At 37.4% G+C, this 22,422-nt stretch overlaps 1 protein-coding gene across 3 annotated transcripts in view; it reads left to right on the top strand.

Annotated features, from left to right (window-relative positions):
* Positions 1 to 21,981, top strand: part of Angpt1 (angiopoietin 1) — a 252,311-nt gene extending 230,330 nt beyond the window's left edge. For all 3 annotated transcript variants that reach the window (NM_001286062.1, NM_009640.4, XM_006520323.2), the window contains exons 8-9: positions 8,243 to 8,373; positions 19,518 to 21,981. In NM_001286062.1, coding sequence (NP_001272991.1) covers positions 8,243 to 8,373; positions 19,518 to 19,678 — 292 coding nt within the window. In that variant the 3' untranslated portion in view covers positions 19,679 to 21,981. The remainder of the gene's footprint in view (positions 1 to 8,242; positions 8,374 to 19,517) is intronic.
* Positions 21,982 to 22,422: the final 441 nt, after the last annotated feature.

Here is a 22,422-nt window from a genome sequence, read left to right as displayed (position 1 = left end):
TACTAATTCTCGAATTTCAGAAGCCTTTTAGGAAACCTCTCCATCCCCCACATCTTCAAAGACAAACTTATGCTATTATTTTTTTCATTTATAGACCTCTGTCATTCACTGCTAATCATTTGTATAATCCAACAAGATGCCTTCATATTGTCAAAGATGAAATGCCTGTGGATATAAAAACATATATGTAAAATATTGTTAGGGATTATGCTGGTAAAATGGTAGCTATAGGCTTTCCTTCAAGATCCATGACTTTATTGGCCCTGGGTATTTGGCTAGGTTTCCAGTGTCAACCATTATTTAACTCTTTCTTGGGGCATCTTATGTCCAATTAGAGAATTGTTGGTTACCGCAAAGTACATATGCCACCCATGCACCCTTGGGGTGATCATGACACATTGGTCATTGTTGTAGATCATACATATTATCGCTGGTTAGGATTCTTGATTTCTTCATACCTTTGGCAGCTTGCATGGCAACTTCTGGCACCATAAAAGTGAGTCCTCAGGGAAGCGACTTTTAGGTCTGTTCTAGCACAGATGTCTCTGGGCACAGGGCTGTAGTGGAATGGGGAAAACCAGAGAATAAATAGCCTATATGAATAAATTAGTAGTTTCTTGCACTATAGTGGCCAAAAACTTAAAGTAGGGCCTCTCACACATGATGTTGTGATCTTTGTTAGATGTTCTTTGGACCTTTGATGGTACATTGTAAGCCCAAATGGAATTTCTTTATTTAGGGAAAAAAAAAAAAATATATATATATATATATATATATATATATGCCAAAGCTGTGTGTATTATAAGTGCTTTAAGTAAATAATCTGATTTCTTATGATTTTCTAGACACCCTTACTATTATTTTACCCTCCTCTCTCTTTCTTCAATATTTATTTTCATCTTCTTTCCCTAATGAGAGCCTGTCTCATTAGGCTCCATTTTCTCCTTCAGATTCTACATCTTAACATCTGTGGCTCCTCTACCAGTTATTGCTAAAATGATCCCTTTTTATTTGCCTGGTTTCTGGAACCATCCCAGGTCCTTTACTCACATCTAAAGATTTGGAGCTAGTAAGATCAGATGAGAGAATATGTGGTTTGTCTTTCTGGGTCTGGCTTAACTCACTCTTTTCTAGTTCCATCCATTTAACTTCATTATTTCAGCTTTTTTTTTTTTTTTACAGTGGAATAGTATTTCATAGCTCATGTATGCAACATTTTCATTCCTTTAAGAATATACCCAGCGTTTGGGAGCTGATTATGGGATGGATCCCTGCATATAGCAATCACTAGATGGTCCATCCTTTCGTCACAGCTCCAAATTTTGTCTCTGTAACTCCTTCAATGGGTGTTTAGTTCCCATTTCTAAGAAGGGGCAAAGTGTCCACACTTTGGTCTTCGTTCTTCTTGAATTTCATGTGTTTAGCAAATTGTATCTTATATCTTGGGTATCCTAAGTTTCTGGGCTAATATCCACGATTTTGCTGAAAGGACCCAGATATAGCTGTCTCTTGTGAGACTATGCCGGGGCCTAGCAAACACAGAAGTGGATGATCACAGTTAGCTATTGGATGGGTCACACGGTCCCCAATGGAGGAGCTAGAGAAATTACCCAAGGAGCTAAAGGGAACTGCAACCCTATAGGTGGAACAACATTATGAACTAACCAATACCCCGGAGCTCTTGACTCTAGCTGCATATGTATCAAAAGATGGCCTAGTCGGCCATCACTGCAAAGAGAGGCCCATTGGACTTGCAAACTGTATATGCCCCAGTACAGGGGAACCCCAGGGCCAAAACGGGGGAGTGGGTGGGTAGTGGATTGGGGGGGGTGGGTATGGCGGACTTTTGGGATAGCATTGAAAATGTAAACGAGGAAAATACCTAATGAAAATAAAATAAAATTTAAAAAAAGAAAAAAAAAAAAGAATACACCCAGGAGTGATATGGCTTGCTCATGTGGTAGTCTACTTTTTAAAAATTTTTGATGATTTTCCATACTGATTTCCAAAGTGGCTCTACCAATTTGAATTCCCATCAACAATGAATGGGGTTTCTTTTACCCACTTCTCTTCTAGTATTTGTTTTCGGCTCTTTTGTTGCTCTTTGCCATTATGACTGTGATAAAATGAAATCTCAAAGTTGTTTTGAATCACATTTCCTTCATTTTTAGGAATGATGAAGCTTTTTGCAATATTTCTAAGTCATCTTTTTTTTTTTCTATTGAGAACTTTGTGTTCAAATCACAGGTCCATTTTTGAGTAGGTCATTTGTGGATTGACTTATTTTTAAAAAACTCTCTATATTTTAGATATTAATCCTCGACAGACATAGAGCTGGCATTGGTCCACATGCCCAGAGATGTCCTCAATCTTTGTCAAGGACATTTTTGTTTGCAGTAGATGGAGACAATCTTAGAAAATTATAACCAATGAAAATATAGACTAGTGAAGTTCAGTTGCAAATGATTCATCTACAATACAACTCTAGTGCCCAAGGCTCAGGGATCTTCAAGGAAGAGGGGCTGGGAAGATCGGAAGAGCTAAAGGGACAGGGAGTTTTCTGTTAGGTTGTGTCTCCTATAGCTTAATAAACATTACCCAAACAAGTAAGACACCAATACCCATGGCAACACAGATGGGGAAAAGCCCAGCAAGATTCAACATGACACAAAGAAGTACAGGCACCTAAGTAATGCTGAGAGGAAGAGAAAGAGCCTTATCCAGGGGAGACCATACCAATTGGTATCCACTTCTAAATGGGCAGCTTTGAAAACATATATATACAAGTAACATTATACAGACTGACCAGGTTATATTTATGTATATTTAGGAATACACACACACACACACACACACACACACACACACACACACACACACACACACAAGCAATTACTGCAAAGAGAGGTCATGAATTTGAAAGCCAGCAAGGAATAATTGCTTATGGGAGGATTCAAAGTGAGAGAGGATAAGTGAAAAATGATTTAATTATGATTTCAAAAATTAAAAACACTAAGAATGGAAATGTCTTTCTCCCCAGAAGTCCTAAAATTAAACATAATTTTCTCTCTATGTAAATCATTACAAGAAATGTTGCGTTTACTTTCTGCTATGGGTTTTACCTGTCTCACTCAGTTGCGGTAGTGATGCCTTCCTTGCTGACAAAACCTTGCTCTTTTAGTGGTGGTGCAGGCTGGGGACGTTGGTTAAATCAGAAACAGTCCTGGGCTGCCATGGCAGAGCTATGGCTCTATTAAGCAACTCTCTGATTGAGTCCCTGCTACCAGGCTCTAAAAATATATGGGGTGGAGAGATCTCATTGGCAATTTCTTCAAGTAATTGTTAAAAAAGACTAACTGCTTTAAAATGGTGACAGGGAGAGATATTAAATCGAAAATAAAAGTGTGCTCTGCTTGTGAGCACCTAAGACCTTAAGTTTGATAACTCACACTACCTATTGTTTAAGATTTAAGGACAAGCATCTATTTGTCATACATATAAATCAGTCTGCTTTAGATGATGAAAAAGACTCTTGGCATCCTAAAAAGAAAGTTAAAATGGAAATCTTTTTAGCAGATAAAATTAGTGTGAAACTAGGTTTATGGGACCGGGATGCTATCCAAAAGAAAAGAGTGAGGTTAGCAAGAAACCTTAGTGGGTCAGTGTGCTTACTACCAAGACTGAAAGCTTCAGCTCTATCTTCAGGATCTGCCTGATAGAGAAAAGAGACGACACCAAGGTTCCCTCTGTTTGGGTGGCAGACAGACAGAGAGAGAGAGAGAGAGAGAGAGAGAGAGAGAGAGAGAGAGAGAGAGAGAGAGAGTCATTGAAGTTATTTTATGATGTATAAAGATACTTGAAAGCCTAATGCCACAGAATAGAGTCTATTGCTACTATGAATGCACTAAGAAATGTAATAACTTCATCCTTCCACATGTGAAATTTCCAAACCTGAAGGGTACTATATTTTTCATATAGATATATGGAGAAATATGCTTATGCTGACTAGCAGTGATGTAATAACAAACATTTTTTTCCTTAATTAAGAAAAAAATAAAGACACAAGCTATGACAGTCTCCCACCTATGTCTTTAGTCATATACAATTGTCTCCTATAGAGCATCCTTCTTTTTTTGTTGAACACCCTACTCCCGTTCTTTCCTGCTTCATTATTTTTGTCCCTTTAAATTTTTGCTCTGGAAGAGCATTTTAATTTAATCTTGTAACACACAATCTGTCTTGCCATCCACTTTTTCCTGGTTGGATAATGAAAAAAGTGATTAGGATTTCTGTGGAGTTGTTTTAGAAGACGAGTCATCATTAATGGCTCACACTTCAAGTTCTTGGGGTTTTTTGTTTGTTTGTTTGTTTGTTTGTTTTGTTTTTGTTTTTTAATTTTTAATTTTTTTTCAAGATAGGTTTCTCTGTGTAGCCCTGGCTGTCCTGTAACTCACTTTGTAGACCAGGCTGGCCTCGAAATCAGGAATCTACCTGCCTCTGCCTCCTGAGTGCTGGGATTAAAGGCGTGCGCCACCATGCCCAGCCCTCACTTCAAGTTCTATTTCACCAGAATGAACTGCAAAGGTAGTCTTGACTTTTATTTTGTGAAGTGAAGTTCCACTTGCAATAACTCTCAGCTGAATAGACAAGCAGAAGTTCTTATTTATACACAAGGATTTGAATTCAAACTAACAGTCTATGATTTCATTAGTCTCAATTCAAGGAAGTTTCCTTAACTAATTATAAAAATATCTGCCAGCAATAATGAGTGGGTAGCCTTTGTTTACCTGTGGTAACTATGTACTTTAACTTTGGGTCAACAACTGTGGCTCTATTACAACAATGAAGCTATGTAGTCCCTGGGTTACTATTCCTTGGCCTGGATTTCTCTGGAATCCCTATAGGGCTCCACAGAATCATAGTTGTCCTTATTTGTAGATTTCTTTAAATAATTTTGGCAAAATGTTAATGTATGAAATTCTGTCTCTGTCTCCCAGTGCAAGAGAATGAGTACAAAAATGAGTATCTCTTCTTACATCATGAGCTGCCCCTGTGTGCCACACTAAGAACATGAAAATAATATCAGATACATTATTAATGCAATCTCATCTTGTTCATGGAAAGTTCATTATACTCAAGATACTGGTCTTGTGTACTTTTTTTTTTTTTTTTTTAAATATCAGTATACTTAGAAGTGTTTGTGAGTTTAATGTGAGTATGTGCCTGCATGTGTAGAGGTCAGAGGAAAACACTGGATGTCATTCCAGGCTTTCCACCACATAGGAGTCAGTGTCCTATCACCAGCTTCTGTCTACAGCAGGAGGGCTGCCAACCTGTGTACTTCTGGTGATCCTCGATCTCTTCCTTCCATTTCACTGGGGCAGTTTTCTGATGGCAGGCGACACTGCCACTCTCTGTTCTATGTGTGCTCTGGGTAGACCAACTCAGCTCTTCCATTTTCATGAGAAGTACTTTACCCACTGAGCCATCTTCCCAGTATTCATCTTCATTCAAATCACTCCAACCTATATGCTAATATTTTATTATTATATTGGACCTTTGCTTCTTGTTTTAGTAATTTGTGAATTGACCAGGACCTTAAGAAAATATTTATCTTATTAGACCTTTCTTCTTTAAAAAATAATGTTAGCTAAGGAATTTACCTTAGGCATGATTTTACTTTGAGATAGTTGCTTAATCTCCATTGTCTGTAACACAGAAGAAATGAATAATCACTAAGGACAGAAGAACTAATGGAAAATGAGATGAAGCCTTTTTTGCTTTGGTCTGTGCATATAATATATTGAACATGGTTTTGTCTTTTGGAAAAATGCAAAACTCAGACAAAATAGGACTGGGGAAGATTAGAAGGAAGTGGGCCCGACATAAGACATAAATATTCCGCCAGAGGAAGGACACAGATGTTACAGATATCATTCTCACTTCAGCATATACTTCCACATGCATACTGACGGGCAGAAAGGTCTCTCAAACATATTACAGTATATTCATACCACAGCTTCCAGGAGATAGCTGAGAACATGTGATGCCTGGGAAAACACTGCATATTCATACCACAACATCCAGGTGATGCTGAAGAGCAGGATGTGATCCCTGGGAAATGGTAAAATTCACATTGTAAAGAACTGTGTAAAAGGTAATGTTGCTTCCATTTTTATTAATACATGAGGAAAAATTACTTTGCAAGATCCAAAATGGACAACAATGATTTCTTTTAAAGAAAGAGACCACGGGCTAGAAAGATGGCTTGGTAGTTAGAACATTTGCTGGTCATTCAGAAGACCTGGGTTTGATTCCCAGCATCTACATGATGGTACAGAAATAAAATATCTGTCACTCCATTTACAGAAGAGGGATCCCCCCCGCCCCCGCTGACCTCCTCAGGCAGCAGACACAAATGAAGTGCATGCAGAGGCATGCAAGCAAAACATGTGTGTTATAAAATGAAAAATAAAAGGAAATCTCTAAAGGCGAGGGAGGGGGGACAGTGGCTATGACTTATTATTGTTTGATATTCTTATAGGGATGTATTCAGATATTAAAAATCATAATCAAAATAGATATCTTAGATCGTAAAGGAAAAAGACTTAAGAATCACAACATCAGGAACAGGGTTTTGTATTTATTGTCTGCATTAGCTTGTGGAACATTTTTTTCTACCTCTCAGAGTTTGAAAATAAAATCTTATATGTGACTATTCAGTATTAGCAGGTCACGGTTAAAAACTTTTTGTGCTATTCTGAACTGGAAATTCTGTTAGTGACTGACACCAGGCAAACAAAATGGAACATAATTGAATGCTTTATTCTGGCCTAAAAAATCTGAAAAAAAAAAACCCTTCAAACATGAAGCAATAATATTATTTCCTAAAACAAAAATTATTAAAGATCACAGAATAAAGACAAAACATTACCTTGTACATATATCTAAGTGGAACACTAGTCACGTGTATTTTCATAGCTCCCGATTTTATTTTACTTTTATTATTACTGTTTCATATTTTGCCAGAGCTGGTCGAGATTCTGGGAGACTTTCATTCATGTGACATTAATCGCCACTGATTTTGTGTAGGTATGATTCAAAGAAGTGGAGTTCGGAAGGAAATGTTGCGAGATGATGTAGGTGAAAATCCACATTGATAGAGAGTACCAAACTGCTGATCCTGATGAGTGTAGTGCAAATGCTCGGGGCCTATGGAAGCAAACAAAAGATCTGGGCAAGTTCACATTGCTCAGGACAGAAAGGAAAGAGGAAAGAAGAGGATAACCACCAGACAGGAAGCTGCGCCAGACAACTTCTGTGATTTCCCATGGTTCCCATGTGTAATCCATAGATAGTCTGCATATCTCTAGTAATCTCAGAAGGTTCTTAACAGCCCAATTTGTTTTGCCTGTTGAGCAGACCTTTGCTCAAAGTATCTCTTAACTTGCTGCACACGTGCCATTGATTGAAGTTTTTGAAAAATACATGTAAGAAATATTTGTAGAGAATAAGTTGGGTTCTTTAAATAGTATTGTTTATAAGATCAAACAACTGCTGGAATTTGAACATAGTTTGTGTTAAGTCACTAGAAACAAATCTTTCAGACTTAGAAGTAGTGCATGAGACCTTTGTTATAAGGCCTAAAGAGCTATAAAAAGTGAGACATAGAGTGTGTGCTCAGCAAATGTTTGTGTGGTGAATGCTACTTGCAGGTTTGGGTCCTTCACCTTTTCTATGAGATGTACCAAAACAAGCCCCTGTCAATGAGACTTGTGTATTTGTTGTATCAATAGTAAAAAAAAAAAAATACTTAGAATAATTTGTTTGAAATATTAATGAAATTGTCTGCTGTATTGACATTCTAATGGAGATTTCTGTTTAGTAACACCTAACTACAAGAATAAATTCCACTTCTTTTTTGTGGTCCCTGCACTATCAGTGAACCACGTGGGTTCATGTATGCATATCAAACAAGAACAACACCCACTAAGCTGCAGCCACAGGGATTTGTACCCATTCATAATTCGGAACCTGTGACTCCTGTCTGCAATCTTTATCCCTCTGACCCTCCTCCCTCTCTCTTTCCTCCTTTTATCTATTGACTTTAGGTTCATAAAGTGATTTGTTGGAAGGGTTGAGTTCAGAGACAGGAGGCAAAACAGAAGTTTAAACACTCAACAAATTATCTTCTAGGTCATGTTCTGTCAAGTGGATGATCTTTCTTTCTGTTTTACCGCAGGTTATATTTAAAAGGTCACACAGGGACAGCAGGCAAACAGAGCAGCTTGATCTTACACGGTGCCGATTTCAGCACGAAGGATGCTGATAACGACAACTGTATGTGCAAATGCGCTCTCATGCTAACAGGAGGTGAGTCTCCCAGGCTGTTTCCTAAACTGCCTTTCATTGGGTTGAGGTTTGGGGTTTCTTATCTCTGAGAAAAGGGTATGATCTCCTGGTCAGGAAACTGAAAAGCAAGTCCCTAGAGGTCATTTAGCTCTGCACAGGGGTTTATCCTGTTCTTCAGCAGGACATTGCTGGCATAATTCAAAGTACCCCCTCCCACCCCTGCCCCTTCATCTGTGATAGGAATGTCCTAAGCTTCATTCTCATGAATTTGTGTCTTTGAAGATACAGACACTCTCCCTTTAAGATCATCTATGGTTTGCTCGTCAACTTACATAGAATGTTATTTCTTAGCAAATGCTTTGCAGCTATGCGGTCAAGCTTAGGGATAAATTTTTCACATTGAATAAAAACAAAAAAGGGAGAAATTATTTAAACCTAATGTTATACATCCAGACCAAGCTTTACCTGGGTTTTGAGAAAGATTTTAGATGATATGGGAGACATCATTAAATAGCATTGTATTACTATTTAAGAAAGTTAATACTTTTTATATGATTCCAAGTCTTTTCTGATACTTTGAGTGTGTCAAAAAAAAAACAAAAAACAAAAACAAACTGCAACTTGCTACTTAAATAACTGTAGCATTTATCCAGCACTTAATAATCACTTTCTTACTCAAGAAAGAGCAGAAGTTTCCTGAGTCTCAGAGCCCTTGGTGGGTAAAGTGGCTTCCCCTGGATTCAGAATTCCTTATGTCTCATCTCTCTTCCGTTACCCAACATGTACTGATTTCTTCTTTTGAGGAACGCTATAAAGCTTGCATGTTAAAATACCTCTATACTTACCTAATTGTTGACTTAAAAAGGCATGAGTTAACAAGATACCATAATCATATACAAAATATTTTAGATGTCGTTACAATATTTGGCTGACACAAAGAGAATACTAGCCTAAAAACCAGCCATGAAATATATGGATGGTCTTTCTGGAACAGAGTTAACTCCAAACTAAACTGTGATCAAAATCGCAATCGTAATGACTCAGAGGCTTGTTTCCCTCAGAATTGTAATAACCTCTCTCTCTCTGTCTCTCTCTCTCTCTCCTTTAAAATATTTTCTTTGTTTACATTTCAAATGTTATCCTCTTTCCTAGTTTCCCCTCTGAAAATCCCTTATCCCCTCCCTCATCCCCATGCTCCCCAACCCACCCACTCGTGCTTCCTGGTCCACACATTCTCCTATACTGGGGCCTAGAACCAGGACCAAGGGCCTCTCCTGCCATTGATGACTGACTAGGCCATCCTTTACTACATATGCAGCTAGAGCCATGAGACCCACCATGTGATTTCTTTGATTGGTGGTTTAGAAGCGTAGGCACCCCTATCATCAACCACTCTGACTTTCTTACTGTGTTACACTAAAAAAATATTATATTTTTCCCATGGGAAAGAAACTGCCCTTCTTCTAATGGTATGCGTAGGCACTCAGTAGAAACTGTGGTGCATGGTGGATTGGTGTTCATATTTTAGTCATTGAAATTGCTCTCGAGTTTTAAATCCAGTACAATGAAATTTTAAGTTAGCATTTCTGTCCTGTGTTACTAGAACACAGAAAAATGAAGGTTTTAGAGTAATGTTCAAGGAGGCCCTTATGACATTCCCCCTGCCTTTCTGCAACTATCAAATCACAGCCTTAAAAACACTTCACCAACAGTGACATTATTTCAATACAAGATCAGTGTATTACAAAGGATAGCATGGCATGAATATGCTTCTAAAGTATTTACTATCATATTCCACTTCTGAATAAATAATTCTGGCATCATAATTTAATCTCATCAAGCATATACAAGCTACCTATAGGTAACTCTTTGACCTGTATCCAAGGAACAACATTAGAAATTTGAGAATTATTTTAATATGGTAGCCACTGATGCATCTTGTGCACCAACCACCTTGTTCAACAAATAACATTATTGGTAACTTTATATGAAGACTGGAACATTCCAGTTCCCTGCCTGTTTGAGTGTTGAAATATAACTCATGTTCTCCATTTATATTTTGACCCACAAATTTTCCTAGTAAAGAAATACAGTCCTGGACCAACCAACAGGGAGATCATTCAAATATTTCATAGAAGAGCAACATTGGTGTTCATGTTCCTGTAAGGAAAACACACAAGGAGTAAAGAGGAGTGCATGTCTCAGTTGTTGAGAAACCTCTACATCTCTGAGTTAGGACATTGCTTCTGCCTCATGACTGAATTCTGTCAGATTCCTTCATCCATAATTGCCCTTATATTTGCTGCTTCTTACTCACCAATAAACACATACATGCGAAGAGAAAAGTTCCATTTATTGCTTGGGCTGGATTAGCCTAAGTAAGTGTGTTTTTGCAATAAACACTATTACCCTATCAAATATCCTTCTGAAGGAACCCAGGTCTTGTAAAGCCATTCACACTGAAAATCTAAGCTGTGGAATTTTGAGAGCTGAGAACTGGAAACCATAGGCATGAATGTCAATGGCTGTCCAAGTCACTGGAGCATGGCATAGAGCATATATCCTACAGAGTTACTACCCACCACTCTGCTCCCTGTCAGATTTTCCCTTAGAAATGTGACCATTTTGTTGTCTAATGACTTTTCCTTTCCTTTTCTTTATAAATCATGTTTGAGCTAACTCCTGCTTGATAGTGTCTCTTTTAAGCAAGCGAGAGTCTTTTGCTGACCTCCTTAGTTCTATTAGTTCTATCAACTTACCATATGTTTAATGAGTACATTTTATTAAAGGGAATTACTGCAAGAGTAATAAACTGGATAGACTAGAGCTCATGTCAATAAAAAAAAAGAGGTGGTCAGAAAAATAATGCACAAAGAATGACACAATCTTGAACACAAATCTTTAGAAGGAGTGTCCAGAAGCCAGTTGCTAGAATGAGCTGCTGGGAGGGGGTGACTTCCTCATTATGGACATTTGTAAGAATGGAAGGGAAAGCTACTTATTTCATAGAATTTAGTTGTGATCTTCCCTATAGTAAAATAGGATATAGTTTTGCCATACCCATGGTGAACATAGTCTCAACCTTCCTTCTGGTTCTGTGGTTTTGTTGGACAATGTAGACATTATAGTGCTAATAGAGAAAAGCACATGATAATGCTTTTCAGCATATAGGTAGGTGATAATTCATACGCTCAACACTTTTGAGTTGAAAGAGGGTACACCACAGTCTGAGGCAGCATCATGTATTCACATGTGCAGAAGCAAACAGCAGACTCTTTTATAGTATCTCCCAAGTATGTAGATTTATTTCTGTTACCACGAAGCCAGCAATCCTTCTACCCAGTTTAAATATTGAATAATTTTATGTTTCATTAAAATTTTTTATTACACTAGACCATATATTTCAATATAAATATTGTCACACAGACTTTTCTATTGAAATGACTTCTCAAAGGAGCACTAAATAGAATGAGATGTCAGCAGAGACTTATAAGCCAGATGAAACTCTGCTGGGTGACTGTCATTGACCTTAGGGACCGTTCTCAGCTTTTGCCATAGGTTCTTTCCTGTCAACAGTGCAGCACTGTGAAGCTCTGTCTGTGGTAAATGGGAGACAATGACGAAGAGATAGGGAACACTTCCTTAGACCATCAGACGACTTTGCTTTATACTCTCAAGTCCAAAGCGGCTGATCAGATCCAGTCCAACTGATCAGTTTTAATTTTGAGTTAACATCAAGATAAAACAAGTGTAATGTCATTCCATGCATGATTTTGTTTGTCTACATTATTGTAATTAAAATACTTGACCAAAAAAATTCTTCTAAATCTAAAACCAGGAAAATAAAGAGCTTCTACTGTTAGACTGTTACTTTCAAAGTAAATTTATTTTCGACTAGATCACAGTCTTTGGTATTAAATCAGGAATCTTCAAACTAAACAGTTGTAAAAGTCAGTCTAAACCTCAATTACTAAACTTGAGTTTTTCAGTCAATCTATATATCAAGTAATTATATAAATAATCTTGTCTAAAAGTTCATAATAAAATACAATTATTAGAAGTTGCTAACAACAAAAAGCAAACAAGCATGGTTTTATTTTACTTCTCTTTCCTTATGTAAGTTTTGTTTCAATGTGATTTCCATATTTAGTATATAATATAAAAACTATGTAAAAATGTGACCTAACCTTCCTCTAAAAGAATCTGTTGTGGTGGAAACGCTGCCTTCTTTTCCCACATATAAACCATGTCAGCTGACAAGCAAGGCTTTCTAAAGCTAACAAAGGACATTTTTTTCCAGTTTCATCCTAAAAGAGAGGATAAAGCCATATACATAAATTTTTCATTATGTCCTAGGACTTACCAGATGCTCACAGTGGTTGATAAATGCTTACTCGGCTTGTGCTCCAACCTTGACAAAGACAGAGGGGGAAATAGCTACTTCTTCAAGTAATGTGGAGGTTGATGTGGCAATGACAGGATCCTTGGGAAAATGTAGTCAAGTTGGCATTTTTATTAAGTCAGGAAGGGCTGGGCAAAATTTTATGAGATGGTTGGCAATCCTTACAAGGTATGTTTAAATGTTATGGATTATCTGAGGCTGAGTGTAGAAAATCTACATTGAGTTTCTCTTATTTCAACTCACATCTTAAATTTAGTGAAAACTGTACCTGTCAAAAACATATGATCTCTGCACACTAACTGTGTGCTAACTCTCATTGGGTCTTCAGATGGCCTTCGTGTGTAACACATATGATGAGTTCAGTAAATAAAGATTTCTTTAATGAATATGTTATCTGAGACTGTATGGTGATCTCAAACTCACATAGTTTGCTTGTAAAAAGGCAAAAGTAAAATAAAATAAAATAAAATAAAATAAAATAAAATAGGAGTGCTCCTCTTGCATTAAGTTGAATTCAAAGCACGTGGTTACACATTAGCTTTTCATAGAGAAATATATAATAAAAGGATGGTTAACTATCAAAAACAGATTCCAATCTCTAAGAATCACAAAACACGGGAAGAATTGACCTCCGGAATTATAACAGTTTAATTTTGGGCTTCTGACTTTTATATCAAGTTGGTCTTCTCAAGGTTAGTGCTTAGAATTTGAATTTTATTTCTGTTTTTTTCAGTGTGTAGTATATTTGTTTTAATAGGGAGAATCACTCACAAATTTATAGGACAGGACATTAGAACTATATATGCACAACTGTACTGATGGCAAAATGCTACATACAACTCCAGGCTAGTAGTTTGTTATCTGTGAGAAATAACCAAATACATACTTTTATTTGTATTATAATACATAAGACAGAAAATAGATATCTAGCTTTGATTGTCTCACAGACGGTTTCCATTAACCTAAACGATCTGTGTTTCATTATTCAGATTCAGCTTACCCAAACCCTTTTGATTAGGGAAAATATGGGCCATCCTAACTCCTTTCACAAGATCTGAGATACAGAAAGGTGGGGTCAGTTGCCTATGTTCACAGAACTAGAGTCAGAAGTAAGAGCTGCACACATGTGCTCAACCCCAGAGGTCATCACTCTATTGCCTGTACTGCTTCTGTTGGGAGTAAAGGCATTTAGAGAAGATGAAGGAGTTGTATGCAAATGTTGGAAGGGTATTTTCACAAGCGGTTCCTCACTCAATCTGCTTAAAGGTGAAATGAAGTCCACAGGAGAAGAAAGACAGCAAGAGTCCATGTGCAGGATTTAAATAAATTCAATATTGCAGGCAAGAGTAAACAACAACTTGACATCATAATGAAACAGGCAAGCAAGCACACACACACACTCACATCACACACACACACACACACACACACACACACTGGGATGGATATAATAAGAGATAAAGGAAGGAAGACAGACAGACAGCAGACAGATCTCTGAAAAGGCTGTTCTCCCATTCACAGTAGTCCTGCAGCTGTTCTCAAAGCTGGGCCATGCAGAGGGTGAAGTGCATTACACAGAAAATCAGCGTGTACCTTCTGCACTATGACTTTAGTCATACCAATGACACCAGAGCTTTAACTCAGCCTCACCCCATCCTCACTGAGGAAGAGGGAAGTCTTACTTTCTGCGGAAACTCTTCTGCATACTGATAATAAGATTGCGTGCATTAACAGTGGGGAGGAGAGCAACCCACAGATATCTTTTCCGTTTGCTGTATGTTTTACCTTTAAAAAAGAAGTGCTGAGAGACGTTTTGTTTAGGATCAGAGGGTTGTGAGAGTTGAATTTCTTGACTTTCAAATAAATTTGAACTTCCTGGGTAGAAAGTTTAGAATCCAATTTCTATTTTCTGGGCAGAGTTTCATTTATTAGTGATAAAATGTGAATTTTCTGCTTCAAAGATAAAAGGGTCAAATAATTCTAAAGTCCTGGGAAGCCTGAGATAGTTATTACAAAACTAACTTTTAATGAGTTAAGTGTAAATGAATTAGAAGCATGCGTCTCGGATTTCTTATTAAAATATACATGAGGTTACAGGTTATAATGAAAAATACTTGGCAAAGCCAATTGAAGAGTTGCCAGCCTTCAAACATCTGAGACATTCTATCAGTTCTCCCAGTGACAAATGGAAGCTGCTCTCTTCTGTCTCTCTACTGCCTCACTGGGTTCCTCTGAGCACAAATGTCTGTCCTGGGTACCACTCAGCATGTGTGGCTATGCATGCTGTGTTTGTTACTGCATGCAGCCATGCACATGCCTATGTGTGTGAGAGTGTGGGGGTGGTGTGAGTGGAGGTTGGGTATAGACCAGAGGTCAATGCCAATGTCTTTCTTTGTTCACTTTCTACCATTATTTTTCAACACAGAATCTCTCACTGAACCTAAAAGTCATGATTAGCCCAGGCTAGCTTGCCAATGAAGTTCAAGGGTCTGGTTTCCACTCTAAGTGTTAGGATTAACTCACCACCTTGTCTCACTTTGAAAGTGGGTTGCTGGCCTCTGAAATCAGGTCTTCATGCTTTCAGGTAGGCAGTCTACTGACAGAGTCATCTCCTCAGTCTCCCTTCTCAATGCATTTCCTATTTGTCAGTCCACGGAAAGCATAGGGTAAAGTGTAGAGTTAACAATTTCTTACTCCCGAGTGCTACAATTCAGGCATCTCACAGATTGTTGATGCAAACACAGCTCTGTCGCTTTGGTTGTTCTTGCAGAATTTCATGCTGGCAAACAAAGTGTTAACACTGTAGCTACGAATTTCAGCCACATCAATACTACACACTTTTATTTTTTATACCATGCCTTCCACCATCTGGGTATATACATTTTAAAGGTCTGATTATGCTGAACAATTTTAGTAAAATTATAACAAGTGAAATAAAATAACCTGTTACAAATATTTGACAAAAAGAAATGTCCCTAGTTGTTAATTTGTTTTAATGCATATATCAAAACCTTACATCATGAAAATGACTGCTTCCTCTACATTGAAGTTCAGAATATTTTCTTAAGAAACTGAAATTTGCATGAGAGATGTTTACGTTTTGGTCTCTGTTGTGTTAGTTCATCATCTTAGCTGTGCTTAATTGCTGTATAACAGTTCCAACTACCTGTGGCCCATTGATCCTTAGAATTAACTGGATATTTCAAGTTTGTATCCCTTATCATATCAAGACCTTCAGTAGACAATCAATATTAGATTCAGAGATACAATGCTTTATACTAAGATCATAATGAATGGAACTCATTTGCATATCAGTTATGTTCATATTTTTCTAATAGAACTACTGAGGAAATAATATAAAACAATGGCACCTATAACTTTATCTTCATTGTGGCAATGCAAGACATGGAGCATCTGAGTCTTTTGTTCTGACGATAGCTCTTACCCTGTACGTCTCCTTCGCACTATGTACCTAGATAAAATTGTATAGGCCGCCATAGGCAGTAAACCAGCTTATTTGGTTCTAATTGTGCTGCGGTGTAATAACTCAGACATAGTCCATGTACTGTGAATGTCACCTTAGAAGAGTTCTTTCAACTCTCTGAGCATTGATGTCTCTATAATGGAACTTGTACTCTGTAAGACCATTTGGAGAACAAAGAGACTGAGACCAGATCTAAGTATCATTCCTTAGTCAGTGATACACATTAACTAAGCAAGTAAATATCAAATAATATTAGGACTGCTTAGGATTTCCTGGCTGTTGGCCAATGAGGTCAATATCAAACAAGGTTTTCTCTCTCACAATTCGCCTTTCTCGTGGCTCCCCACTGTTCACAGAAAGTTTCCCAAACATAGTAACTAACTCTGTGTTCTCTCTTCTATTTGTTTTCCCCAAATTTCCTTTCCACTGGCACTCAGCAAACCCAGCTGCTGGCAGACAGTCTCTTGCTCTTCCAGGGTACACACTGTATTTAGAATTGGTTTCCGGCCAATAATTCATGCTCCTGGATCTGATGCAAGTGGTAAATGAATACATTTTTGAAGCTTCTCGGGCAATTAGAGTCTTGAGCCAATTTATATAATACTTTCATTCTACAAGTTTTAATAGCTGCTGCCTAATTTTTGACAGTCTTTGTCAATACAAATGCCCTGAAGTCAGGAATTTTGTTTTAATTAACTCCTAGTCCTCTCTGCCTGTCCATGGATTTGTATGTGTGAAATTGATTCTAGACTTGATTTTCCCCTTCATCATACCAGTTTTATGCTCAGAATGGCTTTGGCAGTCCATATAGGATAGAGGCTATCCCTGTTTAAGCTGGCAGATCTGTTTCCTTTGGTTAAATACAAGTTCCCATCACTAGAGAATATCTTACTTGTTCACCTGATGATAGACAAGTAAGCTAGGTAAATTACAGACGTTTCCACAGGGATTGCTCTGAAGTCATTCTCTACCTTCATTTCCTGAAGGTCCCTGTTCACTTCATGTAGGCAATAGTTAGGTTCTGTTAGTCAGTACACACAAAGACTGGGCTCCTCTGACTTCCTATGGGCATTTGCTGCAGCTCATCTTCCCCTAGTTCCTTCCTTTCCCAGACCTCTAGAAACATCAGCTTCTCCCAGCACCGTGAGACGTCCCTTATTTTCATCATGGTGCTCCTGATCATCATCAGTAATGACCTTTTCACATTTTGTTCCTGTTTCTCATTCTGCATGCAGGTTCTGTGAAGGCAAGAACCATGGCTGTCATGATGACAATTGCATCTCATTTGCACTGAGATAAATCACTTCATAAAAAGAACTAGTTTGTCAGAGTCAGTGAATGAGAAGCATGTAGCCTCCACACACCATTGCTTAGCAAGCTCAACTTGGTGAAGTACTAAATATTTATAGTCATAGAGTCATGAAGAAAAGCTTGGCTTTTTCCATTCTGGAGTCTTTTGTGCTTTGGGTGACTATTTCTCATCTTGAGGGTATCCCAGCAGTGACAGTTTTTCTCTGTCTCCAGAATGCCATTGTCACTGCACCCACTTGTGTCACTCATAGATAAAGCACACAGGATAGATTTGTCTTATTTTCTCACAGGATACATGTGTCCTATCTCTATCCTAAGCTCAGTTCAAGGTGACTTCATGACTTCATCATTTAGATTCTCTTTATGGCCACGTCATGTCTATTGTCACACATCTTTTTTCTGGAACTGTTGTGACTTTCTATAAACCAGATAAGGTTTACATTTGACATGAGTCCCTGAACTAATGTAATTCAGATATAGTTCTGAGAATTTTCATGACTTTCTTTATTGAGTTAGAGCCAGTGTTTTGGACACAAGGAGGGGCAATGACAAGACTGAACAATTGAGTAAGGTGACAGGAGAGTCTTGGGAATTGGAGGAAACTGAATACACAGAAGCAATAAGGTTGACTTTCATTTTAGACTTTCAGTTTGGTCTCTTAAAGAGAATGTTTGGGGTAAATCTACTCCCTAAAGTTAAAATATCTTCTACAAGATAAATCATATGTTTTTGCTTGAAATTCTGACCAGATATTAGGGAATTAATTATAAGGAAGAAAATACAGAATCATATGGTTCCTTCTTTTGTGCCAAATAAGAGCTTTCTTGTCCCTTGTGTTTTGATCATGTTAACATTCAGGTAGTGTGCATACAACAAGGAATCCAGGACCTCTCAGAATCCATCACATACCTTACTGCTCCTCCAATGGACTGGTGACAGAGGCAGCTTGTTATACTCCTGGTGTGACTTTATAAACATGCCCCAACTGCATTAACCTTCTCAAGTTGAAAGCAAGGAGAACTAGTGTGACTTTGTTGAACTTTTTCTAAAGTTTCTGCAAGACAATGCTCATGTTACCATCAGACAGCAGCTGGACAACTTTCCCTTTCGTTAGCTATTAGTCCCTTAGGTACGGCTCTGCAATCAAATAGAGGTCAAGTGTATCCAAATAAAAATATTCTAGAATGTCTCTGGCATAAATCTCTCCCTAAAGACTTCAATAGTGTTACTTCAGGAGAAAAGAACTATGATTTATCGGAAAAGTCTAAAACTTTAGTTCATCATGAAAACAGAGCTAACTTGTTCAGTTATTCTAACAGACTGTGTAAGCACTGGGCCGCGGCATTACTTTTTGTGTAGTTTTCCTTCTACTATATTTAAAAACAATCTGAACAATCATAGATGAACTATTGCTAAATACAAACTGTTTGGACACTATTGGAAACACTCCCATGTTGCTATAAATTTATAGACAGGCTAGATAACAATTTGAGCATCATCAACACTATAGTGTCCAATTAATTTTAGGATCAATTCTTTAAAAAGTTATAAAAACATATTTTTTCTTATCTTTTGAGTCACATTTGTCTAAGTTTCTGAATTTACTAATACACTAATAATCATTTCACTGTCAGAGACATGAAGTCAAATTCTACTTTCATATTAGGCCTGACTTTACCTTAAAATCTAAGCTTCGAGACTGCATAATTACAGTGGGAAGGAAGACTCAACACAGTCACACAGAATATGAGTTTGCTTGAGTTTCCCTTCCTCTGGTTACACGTACATTTTTTAAAAGTGTCACTGGGAACACTTCTGCTGGGAGGATACTGTTTCAATGCTTCCTGTTTGCAAATAATCAGAACAAGGTTGATCAATCTCCAATCACTCATGACATTGATTTTTAAGTATTAAACCTGACCTGCTTCTATTTCTTCTCATTTTTCTTTCCATTGGCTCATTTTTCAGGTTGGTGGTTCGATGCCTGTGGCCCTTCCAATCTAAATGGAATGTTCTACACTGCGGGACAAAATCATGGAAAACTGAATGGGATAAAGTGGCACTACTTCAAAGGGCCCAGTTACTCCTTACGTTCCACCACCATGATGATCCGGCCCTTGGACTTTTGAAGGTGCTCTGCCAGTATTAGAAAGCTGCAAAGAAAGCTGGGCATGTTCCCAGATGAGAAGCTAGTCAGAGGCTTCAGAAACAACCAACATTGTCTCCATTCCAGCAGCAAGTGGTTATGTCATGTCACCTGGGTTTGGAGCCTTCTGAGGTCAACAGAATCGCCACTTGGGTCCAGAGAATGCCACTCACAATCATGTTTAAAAGGGAAGAAACTTCTCAGCTTGCTGCACTTCAAAGTGCTACTGGATCACATTCTGAACTTATAACATCCTGATGCTGAATGCAACTTGTTTCATGTAAAAGCAAAAGAAGAAGAAACAGCAAATGGGAACAGGCTTTCCAGAATCTGTTGAAGATGGATTGTGGAGGTGACCTGGTATCACTGTAGGAAATCCTGCTAACAATACATCACTGCCCAAAAGAGACATAAAGAAAAGTTTTGTCTACTGAGTTGGCTAAAAGTTAGTGGAGTTCACCTGCCCATTTCCAGTATCATATTTACTAGCTGATTTCAGGTTTCCTGTGTTCAAATGTAAACTCTGTTCTTGTAAGCCATGATACAATATAGTACATGGAGGATAAGAGTTGGGGGTAGAAGGTGCCTAAAGACTCTTGAGTTTCTGGGGATTCAGTTTTCAAAAGATATAAAATATAATCAAGAATGGATAAAACAGGTGAAAATCACACTCATGCTACAGTGTTCCTTTACATGAAATTTGATTAACTGATCCACAAGAATGTTTAGAGCCTGAGTATATATAAAGACTGGAAGTGTTATCACCCAGTTCTCAAAACAATAAGCAGGCAGTTAACATTCTCATTGACAGTATGTAGGAGAGCAATATGTGGAGTACTTGAGTTGGAACAGCCCATTGTACAGATCTTGCATGTATTTGCATATGTATGGCATTATTATTTTTAAAGTGTTCGTAGGCCTTCAATTCTTCATACAGATTTTTCATGCTAATTTAATTTTTGTTAATTAACTGCAATGTACTTACTAAATATATCCTACTCCAGTTTTTTATGAGTTATACTTTAAAGTCTACAAATAATAGAAGAATTTTAAATATCATTGTACATAATATCTTATACCTGTCCATGCTAAACTCAATAATTGTTTAGTCTGGAATATATGATGCTGTCCACAACTGATGACTATAAATATGATTGTTTAAAGACAGTTACCATACTATTGATTAAATATATTACTCTGCATAGTTTTTCTCCTCCAGGATCTGTTTCTTCAAGCAATTTCTACCTTGTAAAATAATGGTAGTAGAGAAAATTGACATAACTCCTTGTACAAAAGAATTATAGAAAAAATTACAGTCATTTGACTAGGAAGTTTCTGATTGTTAGCTGCTATAAGTGCCTTAGTTAAGATGCCCCTGTGTTATAATATGTAGTAAATGAAGTTTTGGACACAGGATTCTGTGATAACCTGATGTGACTGCAGTATTCTATCAAGTTCTCTTTGTTGTTAAATGTTCAAGGTTATAGTAGAAAAAAAACATTCAATCAAACACAATTTGCCATGAAAGGAGAGAACTAAATGTAGGCACCAGTTCTGTTTTCTCAGAGAAGGAGAAGACTTTCTGGGACGTACATGTACCAAAATATAAATCTTGATAACCGCAGCCACAAAGCCTTAGTGACTTTCCTCTACCTGGTAAGACAGAGCTCTTCATGCTTTTAAGAAAAGATTCTGAATGCTTCCCACCACATCTTTCTTATATTTATATGTGTTCATAAAGTACTATTTTGCCTTACAAGAGGTATGTGCCGACATTACAGGATTTTTCTACTATAGTGACTCCTTCACAGCTTTCTTAAGCCTAGCCCTCTAAAAGCTTCCTTCTCATTTAGATGAAAGAAAATGAGTATTTTTGTGATTCTGGTGATTGTGGTGGTTGTTGTTGTTGTTGTTGTTGTTCCCACAGATGTTCGAAAACTCATCTTGGGTAAATTGTTTTTCAATCCACATTACAAAAATAAAGCGAAACAAGGAGAAAAAAAAGCATGGAATTTACTGATTTGTTATGTGGGTTTGAAAAATAAGATATTGTTTTCAGTTATTTATAATAAAGCAGTATAATGTGTACATTGTATAATGCCAACATGTGTGTAGCAATTTGATACGCATAGCTTTTTGCATTTAATTAATGCAGGGCAGAAAAATTAGATAACTCGAACTTTGTCTTGAAGTTTCTATTTCAATAAAAGCTGTGTCATTTCTATGAAAATGTCTTCATAAGATTACATTATTTCATTTAAATAAAATTGAAAATAATGTGGGCAACTTCATTTTGTTTTAATTACATAATTTAAAAAGCTAAACCTTGCAACCTATGGAAGTATAGAATTACTATGAGGCAGAGGCAGGTGGACTTCTGAGTTCCAGGCCAGCCTGGTCTACAGAGTGAGTTCCAGGACAGCCAGGGCTATACCGAGAAACTCTGTTTCAAAAAACAAAACAAACAAAAGAAAAATTACGAGATGAACAAAGGCCTCAGTAGTTGAAAAAAAAATCTCATTCTGGCATGCAATAAATAGGAATGCTTAGACCCATTATAATATAAGGCCAAATGGTTGGGTCTTGTTCCTACATCTTTATGATTTTATGTTTGCCCTGACAATGATTGGGTTCTGTATCATCATGTGACATTTGGTGATCTTTTTTGTGGACTCTGGCAAAAGATAAATTGTTTGGGTATCTGAGTTTGACATAGAGAGTTGGAAA

This window comes from Mus musculus, chromosome 15, assembly GCF_000001635.26.
Source record: "Mus musculus strain C57BL/6J chromosome 15, GRCm38.p6 C57BL/6J".
NCBI classification, from domain to species: Eukaryota; Metazoa; Chordata; class Mammalia; order Rodentia; family Muridae; genus Mus; species Mus musculus.
The sequence above is the reverse complement of the archived record's forward strand: the minus strand, read 5'-3'. Positions and strand labels throughout refer to the sequence as shown.